General features: G+C 39.0%; 4 protein-coding genes across 4 annotated transcripts; 1 reads left to right on the forward strand and 3 right to left on the reverse strand.

Moving 5' to 3' along the window:
• Window positions 1-451: 451 nt before the first annotated feature.
• GCK72_009158 (uncharacterized protein) lies at window positions 452-8,916 on the reverse strand (the record flags this gene model as incomplete). The annotated part of the gene is made up of 9 exons (XM_053727238.1): window positions 452-583; window positions 1,158-1,307; window positions 2,469-2,888; window positions 3,160-3,277; window positions 3,928-4,262; window positions 4,634-4,780; window positions 5,806-6,191; window positions 6,944-7,113; window positions 8,780-8,916. The coding sequence occupies 9 exons, from the start codon at window positions 8,914-8,916 to the stop codon at window positions 452-454; spliced, it is 1,995 nt and encodes a 664-aa protein (XP_053586815.1).
• Window positions 8,917-10,401: 1,485 nt separating this feature from the next.
• On the reverse strand, window positions 10,402-14,580 carry GCK72_009159 (uncharacterized protein; the record flags this gene model as incomplete). The annotated part of the gene is made up of 6 exons (XM_053727239.1): window positions 10,402-10,623; window positions 12,135-12,358; window positions 13,117-13,181; window positions 13,235-13,425; window positions 13,489-13,704; window positions 14,461-14,580. The coding sequence occupies 6 exons, from the start codon at window positions 14,578-14,580 to the stop codon at window positions 10,402-10,404; spliced, it is 1,038 nt and encodes a 345-aa protein (XP_053586816.1).
• A 550-nt stretch (window positions 14,581-15,130) lies between these two features.
• Window positions 15,131-16,191, forward strand: GCK72_009160 (uncharacterized protein; the record flags this gene model as incomplete). Its single annotated transcript, XM_053727240.1, has 3 exons — window positions 15,131-15,172; window positions 15,227-15,294; window positions 15,903-16,191. The coding sequence occupies 3 exons, from the start codon at window positions 15,131-15,133 to the stop codon at window positions 16,189-16,191; spliced, it is 399 nt and encodes a 132-aa protein (XP_053586817.1).
• A 92-nt stretch (window positions 16,192-16,283) lies between these two features.
• Window positions 16,284-19,623, reverse strand: GCK72_009161 (uncharacterized protein; the record flags this gene model as incomplete). Its single annotated transcript, XM_053727241.1, has 6 exons — window positions 16,284-16,445; window positions 16,933-17,154; window positions 17,329-17,417; window positions 18,768-18,855; window positions 19,122-19,203; window positions 19,511-19,623. 6 exons carry the CDS (start codon window positions 19,621-19,623, stop codon window positions 16,284-16,286), a joined length of 756 nt encoding a protein of 251 aa, XP_053586818.1.
• Window positions 19,624-24,224: the final 4,601 nt, after the last annotated feature.

Below are 24,224 nucleotides of genomic sequence, written 5' to 3' on the forward strand. Positions count from 1 at the left end.
CAAAAAAAAACTCGTAAAATGCTGCGAATAGAAGAGAAAAGGGGGGACAAGTTCACAACCAAATCGATTTGATTTCGGAATGGATAGGAGAAGTGAAATGCAATAAAATGGATATTACGGAAAATCAAAAAATGCTGAAAAACGACAACAAAAATCTAATAAATTATGCTTTTGGCGGGTCATCACATTACATAAATTACAATTATTATAGAACGGGGATGATGCAAACGCGCTCTATTGATAATTATCATTAGAGCGCGTTTGCATCACTCAAAAAGAGAGGGAAAGGCACTGGTGGTATGGGGACACACTTTTTGTGTGATTTGACTTTTATGGACACCGAGAATTGTTGAAAAAGAGAGACTGAAATCAGGAAATGAAGGAAATACTGAAAAAGGGCGGCTCTTGTTGTGACTTGGGGAAATTTGAAATAAAATGAAAAAAAATTAATCTAATGAGAATTCTGATATCCTTCCAACTGCCATAATTGATCTTTTCTTCCGACACCACACTCGTCGAGAGTCACTCGTTGATCCGCTCCCGTCACACATTTACCGGTTTTCTTGTGCACAAGTGAGCCGACCTGCAAGAATTTGAAATTATGAAAATTGAAATATTTTTCTTCGATTTAGAATAAGTTAGGTCTCGGAACTATAGCTACAGTAGTAATGACATTCTGACTACCGTGTCTTCGTGGTGAGACCCAACAGACCTCTAATCCGGACCAGGGCGGTGCAAAAATGTTTTCGGACAGGTTTCTGGGGGTCTGTCCTTAAGATAATTTCAGTTTCCATATAATTTCAAAATGTTTGCATCCGAAAAACTTTTTTTAGTACGTTTGCTTGAATTTTTCAGATTTTTTCGGTACGAATTTTTCGGGAAAGTTTTTTTTAGCTCAGCCCTGATCCGGACATCATTTCATCAATTCATCCCCAATGAGATCTAGATTTGAAGCTATTTGGGTCTCGCCACTCAAACTACAGTACCCGAAAGAGGCTGGGTTACTGTAGTTGTATAGTAGTCGATTCAATGTTTTGGCGTCTCGCTACATAAACCTACAGTAACCCTACCGTATCTTGATCTTCGATTTGAAAGAAAACTATAAAGATATTTTTGGGTTACTGTAATTTTCGTGGTGACTCGGGAAATTCACTTACCGTCTCATCGAACTCGAAAACGTGTTTGATATTGATCTTGCTCACGGAGCATCTCTCCAATTTCAGCTCCGATCCAATTTGATAGACATGGCCGGACGATAGACACAAGTCATCCGATCGAATTTCTCCTTTTCCAGTCAACGACCACGCCTGGAACTTTTTCAGTGATGAGTAAGGGGGAATAAACTCAATAGTCAGAGGATGGGAGTAAATTGCCCTGGAAACCCGATAGGAAAATCAACAAAAAAAACTGAAAACCCATAAGAAATAAGTCCCGAAAATCCCAAAAGAAGTGAGATCACTGCATAATAATTCAGAACCTGCGTGTTAACCAATAACGGTGACCGTTCAAATCGATTGACGAGTACTCGAATGTGTAATTTGTGACGGTCAGCAAATTGGAATGTCTGTTAGTGACGGACGGGTTAGTATTGCGTTTTTTTTTTGAAAGATTAAATCTGAATTTTTTCAAATTGTGTAAAATAATATTTTCGTCAGGCTTGGCAAGTTTTGGTCAACAAAAACGGGGTTTTTGTCAAAATTTGGATGAAAAATTGGATTTTTCGCTCAATTTTTGAAAATTGTCGTCAAATGTGGCACATTGTACGTAGCCACGGTGTTATTACGTCCAAGTTTTAGAATCGACTGCAAATTTGATAATTTGGCGTTCCGAAACAGTTTCTTGTCGAAAAACGTGACTCTTGAATCAAAAATCGGATTAAACATTGAGAAAAACTGCTGAAAATTTCTATTTTTCGTTCAATTTTCGAAAACTGTCGTTAGTTACGGCGCATCGTATCACGGTTCACTACGTACAACACGTCAGATTTTACGACAAATGTGATAATTTGGAGTTTTGAAATAGTTTCTGGTCGAAAAACGGAATTTTCGAGTCAAAATTCGCATGAAAATTTGAATTTTGTCGTCAATTTTTGCTTAAATTTTGAATATTGTCGTCAATTACGGCACATCGTACACAATCACGGTTTATTACGTACTAAACGTGAGATTTGACGACAAATTTCTTTTTTTTTTTGATGGTTCAAAATGATTTCTAGTCGAAAACCGTGATTTTTATGTGGGAATTCGCAAAAAAAATTTGAATATTGTCGTCAAATCTGGCACATTGTACGCAATTACCTTGTCACTACGTACAATACACCAGAATTCACGAAAAATAAATTTTTGCCTAGTCGAACAAAAATATGATTTTAAACAAGAATTAGTGCAGAAAGGCACATAATTATCTAAAATTCTAGCCATTTTTCTACAGAAAAAACCATTAAATTTCCCTCTCCCCTTTATACGAACCTGATTACCACCGGATCCATGACATCCTTGAAGGCCAGGCGACTGTCCATCCTTCTTTCCGTTCGTATCAATACACTTCTCCGTAAATCGATTAACAATTGCTCCCAATGACTTGAAATCCGCAGGGAGAGGGGCTTCCGGATAGATATTCTCCAAGTACCATTTGAATGATTTACACTGAAGTGTCTCTCTCAATTTCTTTCGTTCCGTCACATCGCCCGCTTCGACATTACGGGCGGCTGGCACCATTTTATAGAAGAATGCCTTGTATTCGTCCATCCACACTTCTGCCGTTCGGGCTGCGTTGTGATGAATGACTTTGGCAGTTCCACCGGGGAATGTGTACGGTGTCTGTTTACGGAAGACGTGACCGACACGCGAGCACGGATGAATCTCCAGAGAACCTCCGCACATCCAAACCTGGAATTATTGTTTGATATAAGAAAGTTGATCTCAAATTCTCGGGGTGTCGACACAAAAACTACAGTATTTTAGATCCGGATTACGTTAGTTTTCGTGGTGAGACCCAACTTGCAGATTCTGAATCTCCAATTTTAATAAATTCCAGACAAAAACCGACCGGGTTACTGTAGTTTTCGCAATTTTCGAAATTTTTGAAAAATCCAACAAATTATTACAAATCAACTACAGTAATCTTCTGGATTACTGTAGTTTCCAGTCAAAAACTCACTCTGAACGATATTTCGAGATTCTCTCCACCCCAAACTTGCATTCCTTCGTCGTAACTTCCAATATCGTAGAAGAATTGTTTGTCGATGGCGAAGAGACCTCCGGCGATCGTTGGCGTTCTGGAAATTGGATGTTATTGAGATGTCTGTGTGTCCTGATGTCTGTGCAATGAGTTTCTAGTAAATTCTTGTGAATTTTTCAATAGAATCAATGTATTTTTGGTTTTTTTTTTTGGAAAAACCGAGTCTTCAGGTTGAAAAAACGGGTTTTAGCAGAAAAAATGAAAATTTAAGTAAAAAAAATCACGTTTTTGAGACTAAAATCGCTTATTTGAGCAAAAATTTTTTTGATTTTGTTTGTTGAGTTTGAGTTTTAAAAAAAAATTTCATTTCAAAATGAAAATTTTAGGTCGAAAAACTGCGAAAAAGACGATTTTTGAGCTATTCTCAGTGGAAAATCTTATTTTTTGCAGATTTTTTCACACAACATTTCTTTTTTACTCTCAAAAATGTGGTGAATTTCGAAAAATTCGAAAAAATTTGAAAATTGAACCTTAGCGCCAAGTATTCGGGCCTTGACAAGTATGTTGGGAGGTCTGTGTGTCCTGATGTCTAGATGTCTGTCTGTCAGAATTTCTAGTAAATTCTTGTGAATTTTCTAGTAAAATTCCAGTTTCAGACATGAAATTCATCATTTTATTAACAAAAAAGTTATAGTTTTATCTTTCTGTCTGTCTGTGTATCCAGATGTCTCCCCTCAAAAAACTCACTGAATCGGCATTGATCTATCAGCTCCTCTCCTATTCAACTCTCTCTTCGGAACGGCGTACCATCTGAAGTTCAAATGCCAATTGAATCCTCCCCACGTCGTTTCAGAAGCAGTCACATATTCGAAAGTATCATCAGAAATCACATCAATAATCGGGGCGACGACTCGTTTTCTGTCTTCTGCCACTCGTGTCACAAGTGGTTCCAACCATCCGTCAGTCACCTCAACGTGAGCATCCAAAAACAATAAAATCTTTCCTTTCGCCATTCCGGAACCAGTGAGACGAGCACGGATCAAACCGGAACGATCTTCGAGATGAACCAAGTGGACTGGCACCTAAAAATATCAGATTTAGGTTTAGTTGTGTTGTGGCGTGAACTAGCATGGCCTAGCCTAGTGAACGTCCAACCCCGAGGTCACACGTGGCAAGAAGATCTGCCTATATAAGATGTAGAGAACTCTTAGTTGTTGATTCTCACCATGTAAATAAATGGTTTTATAATTCCCTTCTCCTCCACCAAAGGACATAACAGTGGCGATCAGGATGAGATCAACGAACCGACGCTCCGGGGACGCGCATGCCGGACGGGACCGTTGACTGGTGCGCACGGAGAAGGCCGAAGAAAAGAGATCCCGGTGGACAACATCGACAACAAACCAGCGGTAAGAAGGGTTGGAGAGTGACGAGCTCGAGATCATGGGATCACCCGGAAGGAAGACACCGTTGAAGAACCAGCAGCAGCAGCACCGAGTGAAGATGGATCGAGGTACTCGTGTTCAACGATTTCGAATGGTAGATTTCGTGTGGAAGCTGTGAGATGCATAGGGAAATGACATCTGCTGAAGATCGTTGGCTGAAGATCAGAAAATCGAAGCAATGATGCGGACATGGGTCCAAAAGAAGAAATGCTGTGGAGTCTAGGCAGCGGCTGTCGTGGAAGAACCGAAGATGCAAGACAGTAGACAAACGAACTTTCATTAAAGAAAGGGAGGTGTTGTGGCGTGAACTAGCATGGCCTAGCCTAGTGAACGTCCAACCCCGAGGTCACACGTGGCAAGAAGATCTGCCTATATAAGATGTAGAGAACTCTTAGTTGTTGATTCTCACCATGTAAATAAATGGTTTTATAATTCCCTTCTCCTCCACCAAAGGACATAACAAGTTGGGCTGAAAATCGTAACTGCAACTTTCACGTGTCTGGCGTACCTCGGACTCGTTTTTAGTTGGAAAATTTTGTTTTCCAAATTCTAGAAAAATCTGTTGTTTTCCAAAAGTCAATTTCCGAATGTCTGGGGTGCCTTTTGCGCGTTTTTAAGCGGAAAGTTAGTCCAAATCAGGGTTTTTCGGCGGTTTTCAAAAAAATTTAGGACCAAAATTTTTCAGGCGAACAATTCTCGGGGTGTTTTCGAAAAAAAACCGTTCGAAACATTTTGGAAATTTCTTCTGCAATTTTCAAGAATAAAGTAACAAAATTAGTGATTTTTCGATTTTTCCTGAAATGTTTTCTAATTTTGTACTCAAAACCATGTTTCCGGAGTCATTCCTTAAAATCGTTACAGTTTTCATACAAATTCAAGATTTTTGCCTCAAAAAAAAACTCTTATTTTCAGACAGTTTTCTTGAAATTTTTTCTTCGAATTTTTCGGCTTTTTCGGTCAAAAACTTTCGAAAAAAATTTTTTTCACACAGCTCTGATCCGAATGCCTGGGGTGCCGTTTGCGCGTTTTTGTGCGAAAAAAGTCCGTCCGGATGTCCGTACACCAGCTGATATACGGTCGGTCTGTGTGTCTGTAAGTCCTGCGAGCTTTTCAGTTATTTTCGCCAAAACTAAAACTTTAAAATGTCTGTGCATCCCGATGTCTCCCTCTATCTTCTTACCGGGAACTTCTTAATATACGCATCCAAGGGCTTGACCAAATAATCTCTATCCGATTTGTCATCCACCAGTATAATCTCTTCCAACAAATGACGTGGCGATCGATTGATAACTGAGTGAAGTGTTCGGAGAAGTGTCGTCCATGCCTCATTATGGAATACAATAATGATTGAAGTCGTCGGCAATCCCTCGGTTTTCAACGAGTTACCAGTGGTTCGACACGCTTCTGATCGATAGTCGGGAAGAGTTCGATTGATTGAGATCATTTCGGATGCGACGACATTGAATTGATTCTCAAGGAATCTCTTCTCTTTGATATCTTTTTTGTCTTCAGGTACTGTCACTCCAGTACCTCCTTGGCCATAATATCCCGGTCCGAATGCTTGCGCTGCAAAATTGGAAAATTGAATCGATTTCAATCATATTTCAAAATTAGAAAATTTGACACAATTTTCTTGGAGTATTTCAGATTTCTGTCTATTGTCCTACAAATTCAGTGGCTCTGTGAGTCTGTCATTGAAATATTAACAGTTTTCCTACAAATCCAAGATTTTGGCCTCCGGTAAATTAATTTTTTCAGGCAGTATTCTTAAAACTTTTTTCCGAAGTTTTTCGGTTTTTTCGGTCAAAAATGCTTTTTAAAAGTTTTTCGAGAAATTTTCGGAAAAGTTGTTTCGCACAGCCCGGATCCGGGTGTCCTACACATTCAGTGGCTGTGTGTTAGTCTGTCCGAATGTCCTCTATGTATCAATTTCCTTCCAGATGTCTGTCTGTCTGTCCAGATGTCCTATCTCTCTTATTTCTGAGTGCTAATTTTTCTGTATTTTTCGAACATTTGTAAAATGTATATTCTCATATTCTATCAGAACTTTCAGAAGCCGTTTCTGTGTGTCCAGATGTCCATCTTCTCGAATTTCTAGTACTAGCTCGACACAGTTCTTACAACTGCGCTCCACCGAACTCCCTTTGAAAAATGTCTCTCTTTCTCTGAGTCTCTCAATTTTGCACACAATTTTTTTCGGTTTCGCTAGAGCGCGGTTGTAAGAAGCGTGCCGTGCTAATATTTCGGCTCAAAATTCGGCAATTTTCCCATCAAAATCTCTGTTTTTCCCCCATTTTCCATTCCATTTCTCAACTCACTCTCCATCAATTTTCTCAACTGATTGGCCGTCTCTTTATCCACTGGGAACACCTGTTCCACCGCTTTCTCTGGTTTATTTCTAATCGCATCGACATTCGATTCATGACGTGGCGCTGCCAGATGCAACGCGTCGGCGCCGTCTATCCGTCGTTGGCCACGTGTCAGAATTCTGAAAATACTTTGAGGGAGTGATGAGAGGAGATTCATTGGAGGTATTTTCAGCTGTAATTTAGAACGAAAAAACCCGAAAACTAAAGAGAAAACTAAGGATTTTTGGAGGAGGAAAACGAGGAGGATGCTAGGGATCAGAATGGGTCTTGAAGCGATTGATTGAAGTTTTTTGAACGGATTTTTGTTGAAATCGGTTTTGATTGGGAGAAAGAGGAGAATTAGCGTTTAACGATGCTCCTAATCATACTTGGATAATCTGTCTGTGTGTCTGTGTGTCCAAATGTGCTATGAATTTCTTTTTTCTTCGAAAATATAAAATTTCATACCGGAAAATTTGATTTTTCAGCCCATAAACTGAGTTCAAGACTAGAAATTCAATTTCGTATCGAAAATTAGGCTTTTCTAGAAATTTCAAAGCAGAAATTGTTTGTTTTTTTTTTCGATTTTTCGACTATTTTGTTTAAAAACCAACACCTGATGTAACTTTTCGCGTCAATTTTGCAATTTTTTGACTGAGAATTCGTTGCTCAGAACGAAAAATTGAAGTTTTCCGGCGTATTTTTAATTTTTCGCAAAAATAAACAATAACTTCGTATTTTTCCATTAAAAAATTGTTTTAAAAGCTGCCAGCAAGAGAAAAATGGGATTTTCAGACAAAAACTAGAATATGAAATGGAAAAAAATCAAACTTGTCGCGAGCCGGGCAAATTTTTTGAAATTGAATTTTTTCCCAAAAATGTCGAATTTTTGATTATGGGGTTATTCAGGTCATGTAAAAATGTATTTTAATACATTTTTTCCTTATTCACGACCGGTGAAAAATGTATTTTAATACATATTTTTCTCCCATTTTTCTACATTTCTCCCCAATTTTTTGACAGTTTTTCTACATACGCATGTCGAAAAATGCAAAAAAGGGGAAAAACGCTGTTAGACCAACGGTAAACTGATATTTGTAAAAAATAGTTTCTCGACTCTCGTGAATAAGAAAAAAATGTATTAAAATACATTTTTACATGACCTGAATAACCCCATTATACGTCAGAATTCAATCAAAAACTAGTTATGCATCAAAAAATTGGACCTTTTAAATGTAAAATCTTTAAAAAATTTTAAAATCCGGTCAAAAATAGGTACCTTTTCTTGAAACCGTGCCGAAATTTGACAAGTTTGGAAAAAATAAGATTTGAGAAAAAAAGTTTTAGACTAGAATCGGTCTAAAAATGTGATCTTATGCTAGACAATCCGATTTACTTAATGAGAAAATTCAACGAAATTTCAATTTTCCGAAACCTCTATCTGTAATTATCGCTGTCTGTTTGTCCGGATGTCCTAAGTTTTCAAAAACCACCAGAACATCGTTAAACTAATTCTCCCGTCTCTCACTCTCTGAGATACGAACCGATAATAACAAAATCGTTCGTCAATGAATAAAAGAATATCAAAAACTGATTGGCTGTCAACAACCAACTCGCTGCTCTCATCCGTTTCCCAGCTTCTTTTCGTCGTTCTTTCGACCCGAAATCTGTTGGAAATATTATGAAATTCACAGGCCCCTCCACCGCCAATTTGAAATTTCCGCCGGAAATAAAATTGAATCGAGCAATCGCGCTCCACTGAGTATCAGTGGAGCGCAATTACAAGATAATCTCTAAACAGCTTACCTATTATCATCTTGTTGCGACGTCGACGACGGATCCAAATAATAGAATAAAATGACGACGTCAATGAGTAACCAGACGATGGAAGTGGCTATCACGGCACGACATACCGCCGAACGACCACCGCCAACGCTCAGCATTCAAGACGGGAGAGGCTGAAAATGAATGAGTTTTTGGAGGGTATTTCAGAGAGAAAAAATAGAGAAAATCAAAATTCGTTAGTAAAATGTTATTAGTCACACTTCTTACAACCGCGCTCTACCGAAACCGAAGAAAACTGTGTGAGAAATTGAGAGACTCAGAGAAAAAGAGACATTTCTTAAGGGGGAATTCGGTGGAGCGCAGTTGTAAGAACTGTGCTGAGCTAATATAAAGATGAACATTTTCAAGTTCCGGCCGCTAGACAAAGTTTTTGGTATTTTTTAAAGTTTTTTCAGACAAAAAGGTTTAGCTCCGCCCATTTTAGTCCTAAGGGAAAATCACATAAAAAAACGCAAAAAAAACTTGAAATCAGGAGAAAAGATTATGGTGCGTCCAAAGTTGCTACAAAACAGCAAAAACGACAAATCTGCGGTGTCCAAAGCTGATTTGTAGATTTGCAGGTTTGCAGTTATGCGTTATTGCTCATCCCGTCATTGGACAAGGAAGTGAATGTATCGGAATTTATTTTTTCAACTTTTCGATTAAAAAAGTATTTTTCTTCTCAAAAATGAAACGCTGGCAGGCTTTGCTGAAAAAATGAAAGTTATACACCTAATTCATGAGTCAGCAAAGACGCTCCAATGCTAAATTTGCGAAATTTATCATTTGGTCACTAAAATTTGAATGATTTACTACTTTTGGATTATTTCAGTTAAAGTTTTTTGAATTTATTTCTGAAAATTGAGAAAAAAAATTCAAACAATAAAATATTTGCAGTTTGCACTATAAAACAGTTTTAACTGAGAAAATTTGAGCAAAACTGCGGAAAAACTCGAAAAATTCCACTTTTTAAAGCAAAAACTACAATTTTCGGTCAAAAATCGAGTTTCTAGTTAAAGTTTTTGCTGAAAATATCGAAAAATTACACAAAATTCAACAAAAATCGCCAAAAATTACACAAAATTAAGACAAAATTGATATAAAAAATGAAAAAGAGATAATTGACACGTGGCATCAGTTGAACACGTTTGAAAAACGAAAAGAGCAAAAAATGAGGGCAAAGTTTAAAAAAAAAAAAGGTTTTTTTCAAAAAATAAAATAAAAAATCTGAAAGAAAAGCAAAGCACCAATTTTAAAATTAAGTAGAGCAAATTCTAGAAAAAATATCACAGAGACAGGAAAAACTGAAAAAATTGAAAAAACCATGCTGAAAATTATAGCAATCGCGCCCTATTGATAACTATCTCTCTATGAGAGACGCAGAGTCTCATCATTGTCAATAGGGCGCGATTACACAGTTTCCAACACTTCTAATAAAGAAAAACTGAAAATTAATGAGCGAAATTGGGTGGAAAGACGTTCTAGAAATCTACTCGGGGATGGGGAAAAATCTATGAAAATTCAATAAAATTTTACAAGAAAAGAAATCGATAAAGCGTGAATCTGATAGGATATAGATCAAATTTAAGCAAAAAAACAGTAGATCAAATCCGTCCGCCAACAATATTGATGGGTGGTGGGACGAAAGTGAGCAATGACTGAGAATTTGGACTGGGAACGGGTGCATTGAGTGGAAGTGCCAATCCACACGCAATCAACCAGTCACCGATATCACGACCACAACACGAGAGACGGGCTTCACACGTCGGAACTGCGGGGGCGTTGAGTTGTTTCCATTGGGACCAGCCGGGTGGGGTGGGTTCGACCTGGAAAGGAGAATTTAGAGGAGTAAAATATGTTAAGATCGGTTGAGATCGGTTGAGATCGGCTAAAATTCCGAAAATTCAAAAATCTCAAAAAATTTCATTAATATATTATCGGAATAAAAAAGTTCCGAAATTTTTTACCGACGCGCAAGAGTCGCGGCACTGGTAGATCAGAAACGCCCACTCATCATTAACATTTCTTCTGCAAGATCAGGGCACGGTTTCAATTCTATTTACATTGATCTCGCGGGTAAAATTTGTTAAAAATACCACTTTTTCATCAAATTTGATCTATTTTCCTTGAAATTTCAATTCCGCTATAGAATTTTGAGGGACAAAAATCAAAATTTTACCCGCGAGATCAATGTAAATAGCATACTTGCAAACCGGGCCGGCGCGTAACTCGCTTCAAACTCAATGTTATGGGCGGAAAAGTATACCAAAATGTAGATCTCGGCGAGTTCTCTCTCCGTGACCCATTACGGGCCGGATGGCTATTCGTTAATGTGCCGCGGGCCGGGAAAAAGTGCCAAAAAACGCGAAAATGGCCAAAAAAGCCATTCTAGCCCGGCCCGCGGCACATTAACGAATAGCCATCCGGCCCGTAATGGGTCACGGAGAGAGAACTCGCCGAGATCTACATTTTGGTATATTTTCCAGCTCATATCTTTGCGTTTGAAGCGAGTTACGCGCCGGCCCGTTTCGGCCCGGTTTGCAAGTATGGTAAATAGAATTGAAACCGTGCCCTGATATTGCAGAAAAAATGTTAATGATGAGTGGGCGTTTCTGATCTACCAGTGCCGCGACTCTTGCGCGTCGGTAAAAAATGTCGGAACTTTTTTATTCCGATAATAATCATTGAAACCACCTCGTGTTGCTGATTCTACCCGTAGTTTTATTCTTCTTCAAAACACGAAATTCGCTGAGATACGAGGATTTTAGTGTTTTCGTGGCGAGACCCAAAATCCGAAATTTTCTAAACCTAGGCATGACTATACTCATTCGAAGCGTCTCAACTTGCTGATTTCAGATATATAAGTTTCAGAGGTTGTGGGGTAAAACTGATTGAGATACAGTAAGAAATGTGAATTTAAGGATAAAATATCAAGTTGATTTGATCACTTTTTCAATGCAGTTTTTAGCTTTGAGGTGATCAATAAGTTAGACTCCGCCCACTTTATCAAAAAGCAAGTGCGCTCTAATTAGAATAGTTTTTCAATTTTTCGAAAAAGGTATATTAGCTCGACACAGTTCTTACAACTGCGCTCCACCGAAAGCCCCTTGAAGAATGTCTCTTTTTCTCTGGGTCTCTCAATTTCGCACACAATTTTCTTCGGTTATGGTGGAGCGCGGTTGTAAGAAACGTGTCGTTCTAATAGTCAAAAAACAGTAACTGAGCTCCATTCTACTTTTGTTAAATATTACTTTAACATTCTCACTAGAGCGCGTTCACATCACAGCCAATAATAGATTTCTCAATAGAGCGCACTTTCCAATCCCCAAAAACTGACCACAACGGGTTCCCCACACGCCGCTTCGAAGAATTCTCTGACTGCTTCATGTGACTCTCGACTCCAAACTTCTCCGCCAGTCACCGGTTTGATGCCTCCAATTTTACATTTAAACATGAGCATCTTCTTGAATGGAGACGTCGAATTCAGACGACGCATCGCTTCTTTTCGCACGTATTGGAATGCGCCGACGTCGAGAAGATACACACAATAGGCTTGTTTGTCTGGAATGAGATGTGTAATGGAAGTGTGCGGCAGAATTGCAAAAGGGGCGGAGCTTTTAAAGACTACGACTACTTTTTCATAGGTTGGGTACGAACTACAACATAATCTTGAATTGAGCTTCTGAAATAATTAGGCTCCGCCCATTGCTCTGGAGAAAAACAAACAAAAAGTGGGCGGAGCTTCATTCCTTTGGCTCCGCCCATTTTTCAGTTCTGGCTGCAAGAAGTGGGCGGAGCTTCCGTGAATAGGCCCGCCCACTTTTCAGTTCTGGCTGCGAGAAGTGGTCGGAGCTTCACTCTTTTGGCTCCGCCCATTTTTCAGTTCTGACTGCGAGAAGTGGGCGGAGCTTTCATGGTTAGGCTCCGCCCATTTTCGAATTTCCAAAAGAAGATGTGGGCGGAGCCTAATTCAGATCTTAACCACTATTTGAGAAGAAGCTCCGCCCATTTTCACGTTTTTCTATCAAAAAGTGGGCGGAGCCTTATTCAATCTTAACCACTCTTTGAGAAGAAAGCTCTGCCCATTTTTTTTACTTTTTTAAATCAAAAAGTGGGCGGAGCCTAAGTAAGATTTTAACTACTATCTGACTGAAAAGAAGAAGCTCCGCCCATTTTCACATTTTTTCTATCAAAAAGTGGGCGGAGCTTAATTCAATTCTTAACCACTATTTGAGAATAAGCTCCGTCCATTTTTACTTTTTTCTAAAAGTGGGCGGACACACCTGTCTTCTCTAAACCACGCCCCCCCCCCTACTCACCAATTTTACTCGCCCGAATACACTGAACCCTTTCCCATCGTTCGTCGATAAACGCTGCGTAGAATCTGAAAAAAAAAATTGTAGATCAAATCTCCCCCTAAGCCCCGCCCACACTTACGCTCCCAACTCAGGTGGTGTGTCTAATTGAGAATCGGGTAGAGTGCATTCCTCTTTCAATTTTGCATACATATAATCTGGCATTGGATCCAGGGAGAGTTGTCTCAACGAGATATCGGTGGGTCCCGCAGCGAATATCGCATTGGCTGGGAACGCGGACATTGGCATTTGGGATACGGTCATTGGTTGGATCTGGAAATTTTCATTTGGTGGACTAGTTTTCCAATCCTTTGGATTTCTAGGCCATCCACTCACCGTCGCTGGTTTATCGAAAAGACACGTCAAACTGGACGCCGTCGACGATGGGGTTACTGTAGTGACTGGGGACGACGTCGCTGTCTTCGTTGGAGTCGTCAGACGGACGACTCCAGATGGTTTTTTGAGAATTTCAGTGATCGATGAGCCTTCTGAATTCGTTAGGTCGACGATGGGAAGGGTGGAATCGGTGGTGGAGGCGTCGAATTTGGAGAGCTGAAAATGGGGGAAATATTGGGATTCGGGTATTAGCATGGCACGTTTCCTACAACCGCGCTCTACCGAAACCAAAGAAAATAGTGTGCGAAATTGAGAGACTCAGAGAAAAAGAGACATTTCTTAAGGGGGATTTCGGTGGAGCGCAGTTGTACGAACTGTGTCCCAGTTAATAGATTCTTGACCGGATAGAATTACTGTACTTTAAAAAAAAAGCATAATCATGTAGCCTACAGTACTACTAATCGATGTGTCTAGAGCATTTAAGCATTCTGAAAATATGAAGCTTTTATTAGTTCGGCACAATTCTTACAACTGCGCTCCACCGAAATCTCCTTGAAATTTTTTCTAATCTTGTCCTCAAAAACAGGCTTCTGGGAATATTACCTGGAAATATTTACAGTTTTCATACTAATTCAAGATTTTTGACTCCGAAAAACAATTTATTTTTTCGAATTTTTCGTTTTTATGGGTCAAAAAATCTCGAAAAAAAACGTTTTCCGATTTTTCGGTACGATGTTTTTCTGAAAATCGCTGAAATTTCCTATTTTTAGACGTACCGCAGGTATGTGCCCGGGTGGCGTTGAGCGCCTCGCATTTTCAGCCGAAATTTGAAAATGCGACGAGAAAGAGTGTGCGACATGGAGAGACGCAGACACACTCTCTCGATTTTACACACTCTCTCTCGTCGCATTTTCGCCCACTTTGAAATCTTTCAGCGCCCAAAGCGCCTCCATAGGCACATCCCTGACGTACCGTAAGATTCACGGGCACCTGGACCCCATCATCTTTCGTCTCAAATGTCAAATCAATGAATCGATTATTCCATTTCAAAGCGTCTTCTTCGTTGATCTCCAAACATACTTCTCGAGCCATTGCGCCGACTGAAATATTGCATTTTTGAGAAAAAAATCGAAAAAAACTAATTCTTTAAAAAATTTTTTTGAAATTTCTTGAAAATTTAGAGTATAAGTGCTTAAATTATCATATATATTCACCTTTTGATTGAATTATAAATTTTCAGTCAAAAACTTGACTATTTTCAGAAAAAATTCGAATAAATTCAAATTTTGGTTCAAAACAGGCCAGCTTTTGAGATTTTTGTGAATAAAAATCGGAAAAATTTCATTTTTAAACAAATTTTTTGAAATTTCTTGAAAATTTAGAGTAAAAGTACTTAAATTATCATACACATTCAGCTTTTTTTAATTTTAAATGTTTTTTTTAACTTAAAAAAAAGGAAAATTTCAGACATTTTTGAGCAAAAAAAAAAAATCGAAAAAATAGAATTTTCACGTGAAAAACGTGAACTTTTGTGATTTTTTTTTTGAATTTTCGATTCGAAAATTCCACGTATTCGCCACGTGGAGTTGAAAAAATCCAACAGCTCTCAACAAGAATCGTTTCATTTCCCTACTTTGTGAAGATGAAAGTCTCACTCGTTTTTCTCTCAAGTTTTATGATTTTGGTACGTTTTTTCGAGAAAATTCTAAAAGTTCATCTAGAAATTAAATTTTTTCAGTGTGTGAGCAGTTTCAAGAGTCGATCGAGAATTCGTAGTTTCGCTTCGGATGACGATTTGAGTATTGAGTGAGTTCAACAGTTTTTCTGTTGTAAATTAGCTAAAAAAATAACGAAAAATGACAAAATTTAAGATAAAAATATTGAAAATTCAGCAAAAAACTGATCAAAAGTGAAATTTCGGTACGGGGGAATAGTTTTTCCAGCTTTTGGTATTCTAGGCCACTCATTACTACGTTTTTGACTGGGGGACTAGTTTTCCAAAAAGTTGATTTCCTAGGCCACCGAAATGATTGAAATTAGAGCAAAAACTATAAAAACTAGAGATAATTCCAGAAAAATGAGACGATTTTAAGTGAGGGACTAGTTTTCCAGCATTTTAGTATTCTAGGCCATCAATTTTTTATTCTGGTTTCCGGAAAAAACCCGTTAAACTAGTAAGAAATATGCGAAAATTCAACCTAAAAACGAGGAAATTATAAATGGCCTAGTTTCCCAAACGTTGATTTTCCAGGCCACCAAACGTGTTTCATTCAGGAAACGGCGCTAAAAGTTAGAATGTTACAAAATGGGGGACTAGTTTTTCCAAATCTGGTTTTCTAGGCCACCGAAAATTCCGCGGACTAGTTTCCCACTCTCCCGATTTTCTAGGCCACCAGCTCAACAATCTATTTCAGACACCTAAAAGAGCACTACGGAAATAAGATTGATATCGAGAAGCACACTTCCGCCGGTGATCGAAAATTCTATTATTTCAAAGTGGGCGATTCGAATAAAGATAACAATTTGGATGGCATCGAACTGTTCAAATTGATAATTGAACACGCGGATGAGGATGGTGGAAAGATGGAGAAAATCGATGTGGAGAGTATTGAGGTTCAAGTGGATCAAGTTATCAGTGATATGGACAAAAACCAGGATGGGATGATCAGTTTCAGCGAGTATTCGAGAAAATTCGCTGGATGAAAAAAGAATTTCCGGGCGAATTAAGAGCGGAATCATCAAGAGTTATCGATATCAGTTTTTGTAAAATAAATAGTTTTCCGTTAATCTTAAAATTAAAACTCACTCGACATGACTGGATGAACTGCTGGGGGTAACAGACGAATCGCCGCGACGGGGAACTTCTCGCAGACTCCGACATCTACGAAGTGGCAAAGAACTTGCCCGGATTGAGGGGGTTGCTTGGCAATGACTCGGAACCATGTTCCGTTGGAATCCTGAAAAGATGACGTTGCGATAAGAACTCGCAGCGTAAAGTAGCGAACTCGCAGCGTGAATCAGTAAACTCGCAGCGTGAAATATTAACTCGCAGCGTGAACTTAATAAACTCGCAGCGTGAAACAGTAAACTCGCAGCGTGAAATAGAAAACTCGCAGCGCGAAATAACAAACTCGCAACGTCTTGAAAACTCGCAGCGTAAAATAGTAAACTCGCAGCGTGAAACAGTAAACTCGCAGCGTGAAATAGGGAACTCGCAGCGTGTATTGTAAAGTCGCAGCGTAAAATAGTAAACTCGCAGCGTAAAATAGCAAACTCGCAGCGTGAAATAGGGAACTCGCAACGTCTTGAAAACTCGCAGCATGAGTCAGTAAACTCGCAGCGTGGAATAGCGAACTCGCAGCGTGAATCAGTAAACTCGCAGCGTTGAATAGTAAACTCGCAGCGTAAATAGTAAACTCGTAGCGTGAAACCCTTCCTTCCCACCTGTAATGCATAGGCTCCCTCTGCCACAATTTCATAAATCGCCACTCGACTATCCAGTGGACTCGGCGGTGATTCTTGAGCATAAATTTCCGCCAGTGTCGTTCCGATTTTCTCGTATTGATCGTCGTCGGAGAGTGCTCGAATGAAGAAGCGACGAGGCGAGTCGGCGTAGACAATTGAGACGGTTGAACCCTCTTTTAGAGCAGATGATTGGCGGGATAACTGGAAAATAGAACGGGGTACAGTAACTATGCATACTGTAGCTTAAAGTACAGTAAGAAGACCTGCACATCTAAATAGAAGTCTTGGATACTGTAGTCTGTACTGTAACGTAAACTCGCAGCGTAGATGCGCAGGTTCTCAATCTTCGGGTTACTGTAGCTCCTATCGTCTTACCGTTTTCGCGTGCTCCGGCGGCTCGTTTTCCTTCCTCTGCTTGATTTTCTTCAACTCATCTGCCGTTGGCTCTCGATCCGTATTGATTACTGTAAGACTATTCTGGTTAGACTCCGCCCACTTTTCATGAAGCTCCGCCCACAAAAGGCGTGGAGCCTAAAGAGCATGCAAAAACCAAAAAAACCACACGGAGACCACATACACAACGGTTAATATAGCAGAAACTCACTGTATTAGTAGAAAGCTTGAAATTCTGAATCCTCTCGACGTCTTCTGAATCCGATGACGTCATCAATTTGGTTAGAAAGAGAGAAACATGAGGAAAAATGTGTGTGAGAATAAGCGACGATGTGGTGGTGTTAATACGGATTTGATGGATGAGGAGGAGATGACTGAAAGTATGGATTAGGAAGGGGGACACAGCAGGAGATAGTGTATTAGATATATCATGCGATGTTAGAGAAGAAGCCCACATTGAGGCCAGGACAATCTATGCAGATGCGCTCTATTGCCAAGGGGGTTACACATTGTCGTAGCGGTGAACTTTAGAAATTTCTGTGCATACCGTGGTGAACATTAGAATTAATTCAACGTTAAAAATTTAATGTTAAAAAATAAATTCTAATGTTCACCACGGTATGCACAGAAAGCTCTAAAGTTCACCGCTACGACAATGTGTAACCCCCTTGGCAATAGAGCGCGTCTGCATAGATTGTCCTGGACTTTACGTGAGCAAAGCATTGTTTAGTCAGAAATATAGAGATGGGACAGTGTGTGAAAGCAGTTATTGAAAATGGTAATGAAGTGGAATATAGGTAAATAAACACGGATGTTTGGACAGATGTTTCAGGAAGCTAAGACTGGCGCGCCTGTGACGCGTTCAGTTATTTTGTAGCTTTAGTGATGGTAAACTCTTTTTGTCGGAACTTATTAGCACGACACACCGCGCTCTACCGAAATCAAAGAAAATTGTGTGCGAAATTGAGAGACTCAGAGAAAAAGAGACATTTTTCAAGGACATTTCGGTAGAGCGCACTTGTAAGAACTGTGCCGAGCTAATAGGAAATTTCCGCGATTGTAATATTTAGCGACTTAGAAGCTTTCAAAACTTCGCATGGAAAAAACCAAAAACCTTTTTTTAATCGAAAATTTTTGACCGGAAAAACCGAAAAATTCGAAAAGAAAGTTTCAAGAAAGCTGTTTGAATAAATTAGTTTTTTGGATCCAAAAATCTTGAATTTGTACGGAAACTGTAAGTATTGGAGGAGCCTAGTTTTTGTAATTTTTTGTGAATAAACGACTCCGAGACGTAGAGATACAAAGACAGACGCATCGCCGGAAGGACAAGAAAAGGACAGTTAGCCATAATTAGTCAATTAAGTTGTCGTGTCCAAATTATGTAATTTCTTTGAGAAAATTAGTGTATTCTGATGAAGTACCTCTGACATTGACTGAGTTAATCGGTGGTCGTTTGAAAGATGAAGTGTTGGATAGTCGGACGAAGAGAATAGTGATGGGGCCACGGGTCTGGAAGGTCATAATTGTTGCAGAGATTATAGATTTCTGTCTAAAAATCTGGGTTTTTTTCTTTTTTTATTGCGAGATACGCTAAAAATCGAATTTTAAGCCGTTTTTTTTGTTTTTTCGAGGTTTTCTGATATTTTTGTGATTTTTTGTTTTTTTGGTGTTTTTTGGTGCTATGGTGTTTTTTGTGATATATTTTCTGTGTTTTTTGTTGGTTGTTTTGTATTTTTCATCTATTTTTCTCATAATTTTCATTGAAATTTTCTCACCTGCGCCTCGAACTCCTCCGCCGCTGTGACTTGTTGAATCCAGTCGTCTGGTAGTTCTCGACCGAGTCCTTTCGACACAAATCTGCAGAAATTTCAGATTTTGACTGAAAAACGCCAATTTTTTGGCAATTCTGCCGCACACTTCAATAGTTTGGTGAAACCAAATATGATTTTTTTTGAAAAAGTCAAGTTTCCGACCAAAAATTCAAAACTCAATCAAAAAGTGAATATGTATGATAATTCAAACACTTTTAATCTAAATTTCAAAAATTTTCAAAAAATTTTGTTAAATTCTTGAATCCGTGCCGGCCCGATTTCTGAAATGTTTGATTTTTATTCTTCTAAGTGGGCGGAGCTTAAATTCTGCAGTTTATTTCCAAAACACTCACTCCTCATGATATTTCTCAGCAAGATGTGTCGCCGCCACTCCCATCGGAAAGTTCTTTTTAATCATCTCGTAGAGAACCTCTCGGATCTCTTCCATCTCTTCTGACACGTCCATGTCCGAGTGGACTGAAAATGAAATAGAAGATTAGAGATTTTGGGTTAATTATGTCATGCTCTATTTTTAATTTCACACCAATTGATTACACGTTGAAGCCCAGGCTACCTATGAGAACACGCTCTAACGAGAAACTACGTGGAAATGAAAATATTTTCACGTATCCTAAAATTTTCTTTAGGAAAATAGATTCTAATGTTCACCGCCACGTATTGCGGACCATGTCTTTTTCAGAGCGCGTTTGCATAGGTAGCATGGGACTCAACGTGTGATTACCCTTTGTCATAGTTTTTAGAATATCAGATTAATACAAAAATTACAATTTTGTTGTTGATTTAAAAAACTTTCATAAGTGAAATGTGACTTTTGAAAGAATCGAACCAAAAAAAAAAAGAATTTGAATTGACTGAATTGTGAAAACAAACAACAAAGGAAAGGGATTATGCAGACTATAATCGCTTGGTGTCTAAAAAACAAAACATGGAGGGAGTCGAAGGGTTGACCCTCCTGTATTCCAATGACCCAGATTATGGATTGCTATATTTTCAGATGTTATCTGGGTTTAGAAAATTCCAAAAAAAGAGAAGATTCTGAAACACTCGTCATTTGAATCCGAAGGGGGTTGTGCTTATGACCAAAGCCTAGATTCTGTTGTACTCAGAATTCAATTAAGCAAGAACTCACTCCGATCAAATATGGTCGAAGGCACCAGGCCTGACATGAACTTGGCGGCCGACGCGCCGTCCGTCATCTGCAAAATTGAAGAAATTTGATTCTTTTTTAAAAATCAAAGAAAAAAGGCAACGGTGTGATGATAATAAGTGAATTCTTCGTTGTCTTATTATTTACAGTTCCGAAAGGTCCTTTGAAAACAGGGTCCCCCGTTTCAAAACCGGATCTTCAAATAGAGAAAGAAGGCGATAATGACGGGAAACAAAGATGAAGGGAAAAGTAAGTAATGAGAAGAGCGAAGAAGGAGGAATATAAGTAGAGGGAGGGAGTAATTTGAGATGGAGGTAGGGTGGTAGTAATGGAATAGAAATGAAGAAGAAGAAGAAATGAGAAGAATCAAGAAGAGGGGGATTAGAAAAGACCTCCTTACTTCTCACACCCTCAAATAATACCACCCTTGGTCAAAAATTGCAAAGGTCGGGGCGTCTACGACGCGTTTTTTCAAACTGTAGCAGGTAAAACCAAGTGATTACCTTCAGAACAACAAGGTTAGATATGGGGGCGCGTTTCTGGGTGATAAACTGACGATGAAATGAGCTTTTTTGATGCTTTTAGAACGTCTGGCGCACTTTTGACGCGTGTTTTCGGGCAAACTTAACACCCAGAACGACGAAGACTGAAAATTTCGGTTCATCAGATCAAAATCAGAAAGGCTGGGGTGTCGTTGGCGCGTTTCTATTTTACCGAAAACCCCAAAAAATCAAAGGAACATAATCGTTCCTTCGAAAAATATGAATCTGGCGCACCTTTGTCGCGTTTTTTTCAGTAACTAGTTGAAATGAGCTGGTGCACCTTTGACGCACTGTCTCCGAGAAACTTGACAAAGAGAACGACTAAAACTGGGAACTTCGGATCGTTAGATCAAAATCGGAAAGTCTGGGGTGCCTTCGACGCGTTTCGACAACAAAAATTGAAATTTAGAGGCTGGCGCGACTTTTACGCGTCTTTTCGGACAGACCGACTAAAAAGATCCTAATTGAAACGTCTGGGGTGCCTTCGGCGCGTTTCGACAACAAAAACTGAAATTTAGCCCTCCTGGCGCGACTTTGGCGCGTATTTTCGGAAAAACCCGACACACAGAACGACTAAAGCCGTCCCCCCATAGTGAAAACAGTTTTCAATATGAGCACGACGTGGTTGGTTGGCAAACATCAGGAGTTCCTTGTTTGACACATTTCATTCCCTCCGTCGCTGAGGAGAGACGGGGAATGGGGGCTCAATTGTGCACATCAGAACAAAGGTCGATGAGTTCATACATATATATATATATATATATATATATATATATATGTTTAGGTATGATGATATCGAGATCTTAGAGAAGGAAAGTGCGCTCTATTGTCAAAATTGTTGAGACTGTGAGCTATCATCAATAGAGCGCACTTTCAATCTTCTCAATTCTTTAATAGAATCCCGATGACTCATTGAGAACAATGCCACGTGTTCTCCGCAACTAATCAACATCAAAGCGGGTACAGCGCCCCAATGTATGTATAGAAACAGTTATACATACAATTGGGAAAAGGAGAGAGAGAGAGACGTAGAGAACGAGAGAAACCAATTGAATATTCAATTGTTCGTTCACGGGAGTGCAAAGGATGACATTCAGATGACGTGTCATGTGGGAAGATGAAAAATTGAAGTGATTTATGACAGTGGAGATTCACAATCAGGTCGGATCTGGGGCGCTTTCGACGCGTTTTTGAGGTGGTAAACTCTCAATGAAATGAGCTTTTTTGATGACTTCAGAGCGTCTGGCGCACCTTTGACGCGTTTTCTCGGACAAACTCGACACACAGAACGACTAGAGCGTGATAATGGGGGGGGGGGGGGGAATTCTGGCGTGCCGTTGGCGCATTTCTATTTTATTGAATACTGCCAAAAACCCAGGGAATTCTTTCAAAAAAGATGGAGCTGGATCTGGCGCGCCTTCGACGCGTCTTCCATAATCGATCTGTCTGTGTGTCTGTCTGTCCCTATCCTGAACTTACTCTATAAAATGATGAAATTAAAAGTTTCGAAACTCCAACAGAAAATTGAGAAAAATTGAAAATTTTGAGATTTTCAAAAAAAAAATTTTATCGTGAAGTTAGTTAGAAATGTCACAAAACCCTACTCTAAACTCACAAATACGCTCAAATTGTTGAGTATTTCAAGATCGAGATGCCTACAGTAACCCGATTGCTAAAATTGAGAAATAATCTAAAAGAGTAGAAAATGATAAATTGAGACAGAGAAACCGACTGAAAATTCAGAAAATATGTTTTTAAAAGATTGCTTAAGTAGTACTGTCAGAAATAAAAATCCGAGTCACCTACAGTAAGAAAACTGCAAAAATATTAAAAAAGGTTGAAGTTCGCTAAAATCATACAAATACTATGGAAAACTTTGAACGGTCAAAAATAAGTTGATCGGAGGTAATTTCGAAAAAAATTCGGAGGATAAAATGAAGTACAGTAACCTGCGCTGTAAAGTGGGCAGAAAACTGCCAAAAATTCTAGAAAAACTGAACCAAGCTGAAAATTTGTAAAAATGAAATAACTCATTGATATCCACCTGGAATTTCAGACGAATTGATACTAAAACTGTCGCAATCAGAAATATAAAGGAACTACAGTAATCATAACCTAAAATGTTCTGGAAATCTTCAAAATCAAACCCAAACTGTCAAAAAAGCGGATTTTTGAGATAAAAAATGTGTTACAGTCCTCAAATCTTACTGTAAGGCTGATAAAGTCAAAACGGTCAAAACTAAGCTGAAAAAACCCATCAAAACTACAGTAACCGAGCTGAAAATCAGTCAAAAAACTGCAAATTTTGCGAAATCTCGAGCGAACTTCAAAACTACAAAATTCCCAAAAAAAATATCTCAAAAATATCCGTCCAAAACAAGCTTCACCACCTGCTGACTGACCTAATCAATGATAAGCAAACATAACAGAAGTCCAAAAGTGACCGATGGGAAAAGAAGAGAAAGCCTTCTTTCTCATCAGGAACAAGTGAGAGAGTGAGAGAGTATACAGATTGAGAGAGACGCAGACATCGAAAGAGACACAGAGGGAAGGGAACAACTGTACAAGGCGGGATGGACGACACGTCGATTCTTCCCTTCTCCTACCGTTTTGCGCCAAATTTTCCCGCAAGATGAGAGAGAGAGAGACGCAGAGACGAAACTATGTTTGCACAGCAGATAGATATATTGTGGGTAGGCTATGTGATTGAATACACGTGGAATTCGTTGTCTGAATCATGAAACATTCGACTTTTGCAGAGCCGGATATGGTTTTTGCAAAAGTTTGTTTGCTTCTGGTTGCTGTATTAGCAGAACTAGAGGGATCAGAGGAAAGACTGGCGCGCCTTGGGCGCTTAACGGAATCCTGGTGTAAGCGGGATCTTCAAAAATGAAAAAAAATGGAAGCTGGTGCACCTTTGACGTCAAATTGAATTCACTAAGAAAAATTCGATTTCGCTCGAAATGTGACGTCGTGAGGATTCTGAATCTATTGGCAAATTTCATCTATCCTCAAAATGAACCGAGCTACACCCATTTCCAGACAAAAATAGATGTATCTCCGTTCATTTTGATGCTAGACAGAATCTGAAAACGGATTCGGAATCCTCAGGACATCAGCTTTCCATTACTATCAGATTCTTTTTGAAAAAAAATCGACTATTCACAAGAATGCTTACTGTAGACTTACGGTAGATCAGAAGTGTTCTACAAAATATATTGACAGTCAAAAAATCAAGAATTAAGCCAAGAAATGTGCATTCCGGGCTTCGAAACCCCAAAATTCAAATCTGTCGGAATTTCAGACTGTCAGTCTATAAACTTTGTCATTAAAGAAGCTGAAACTTGATATATTCCA

Source organism: Caenorhabditis remanei, chromosome III (genome assembly GCF_010183535.1).
Source record: "Caenorhabditis remanei strain PX506 chromosome III, whole genome shotgun sequence".
NCBI classification, from domain to species: Eukaryota; Metazoa; Nematoda; class Chromadorea; order Rhabditida; family Rhabditidae; genus Caenorhabditis; species Caenorhabditis remanei.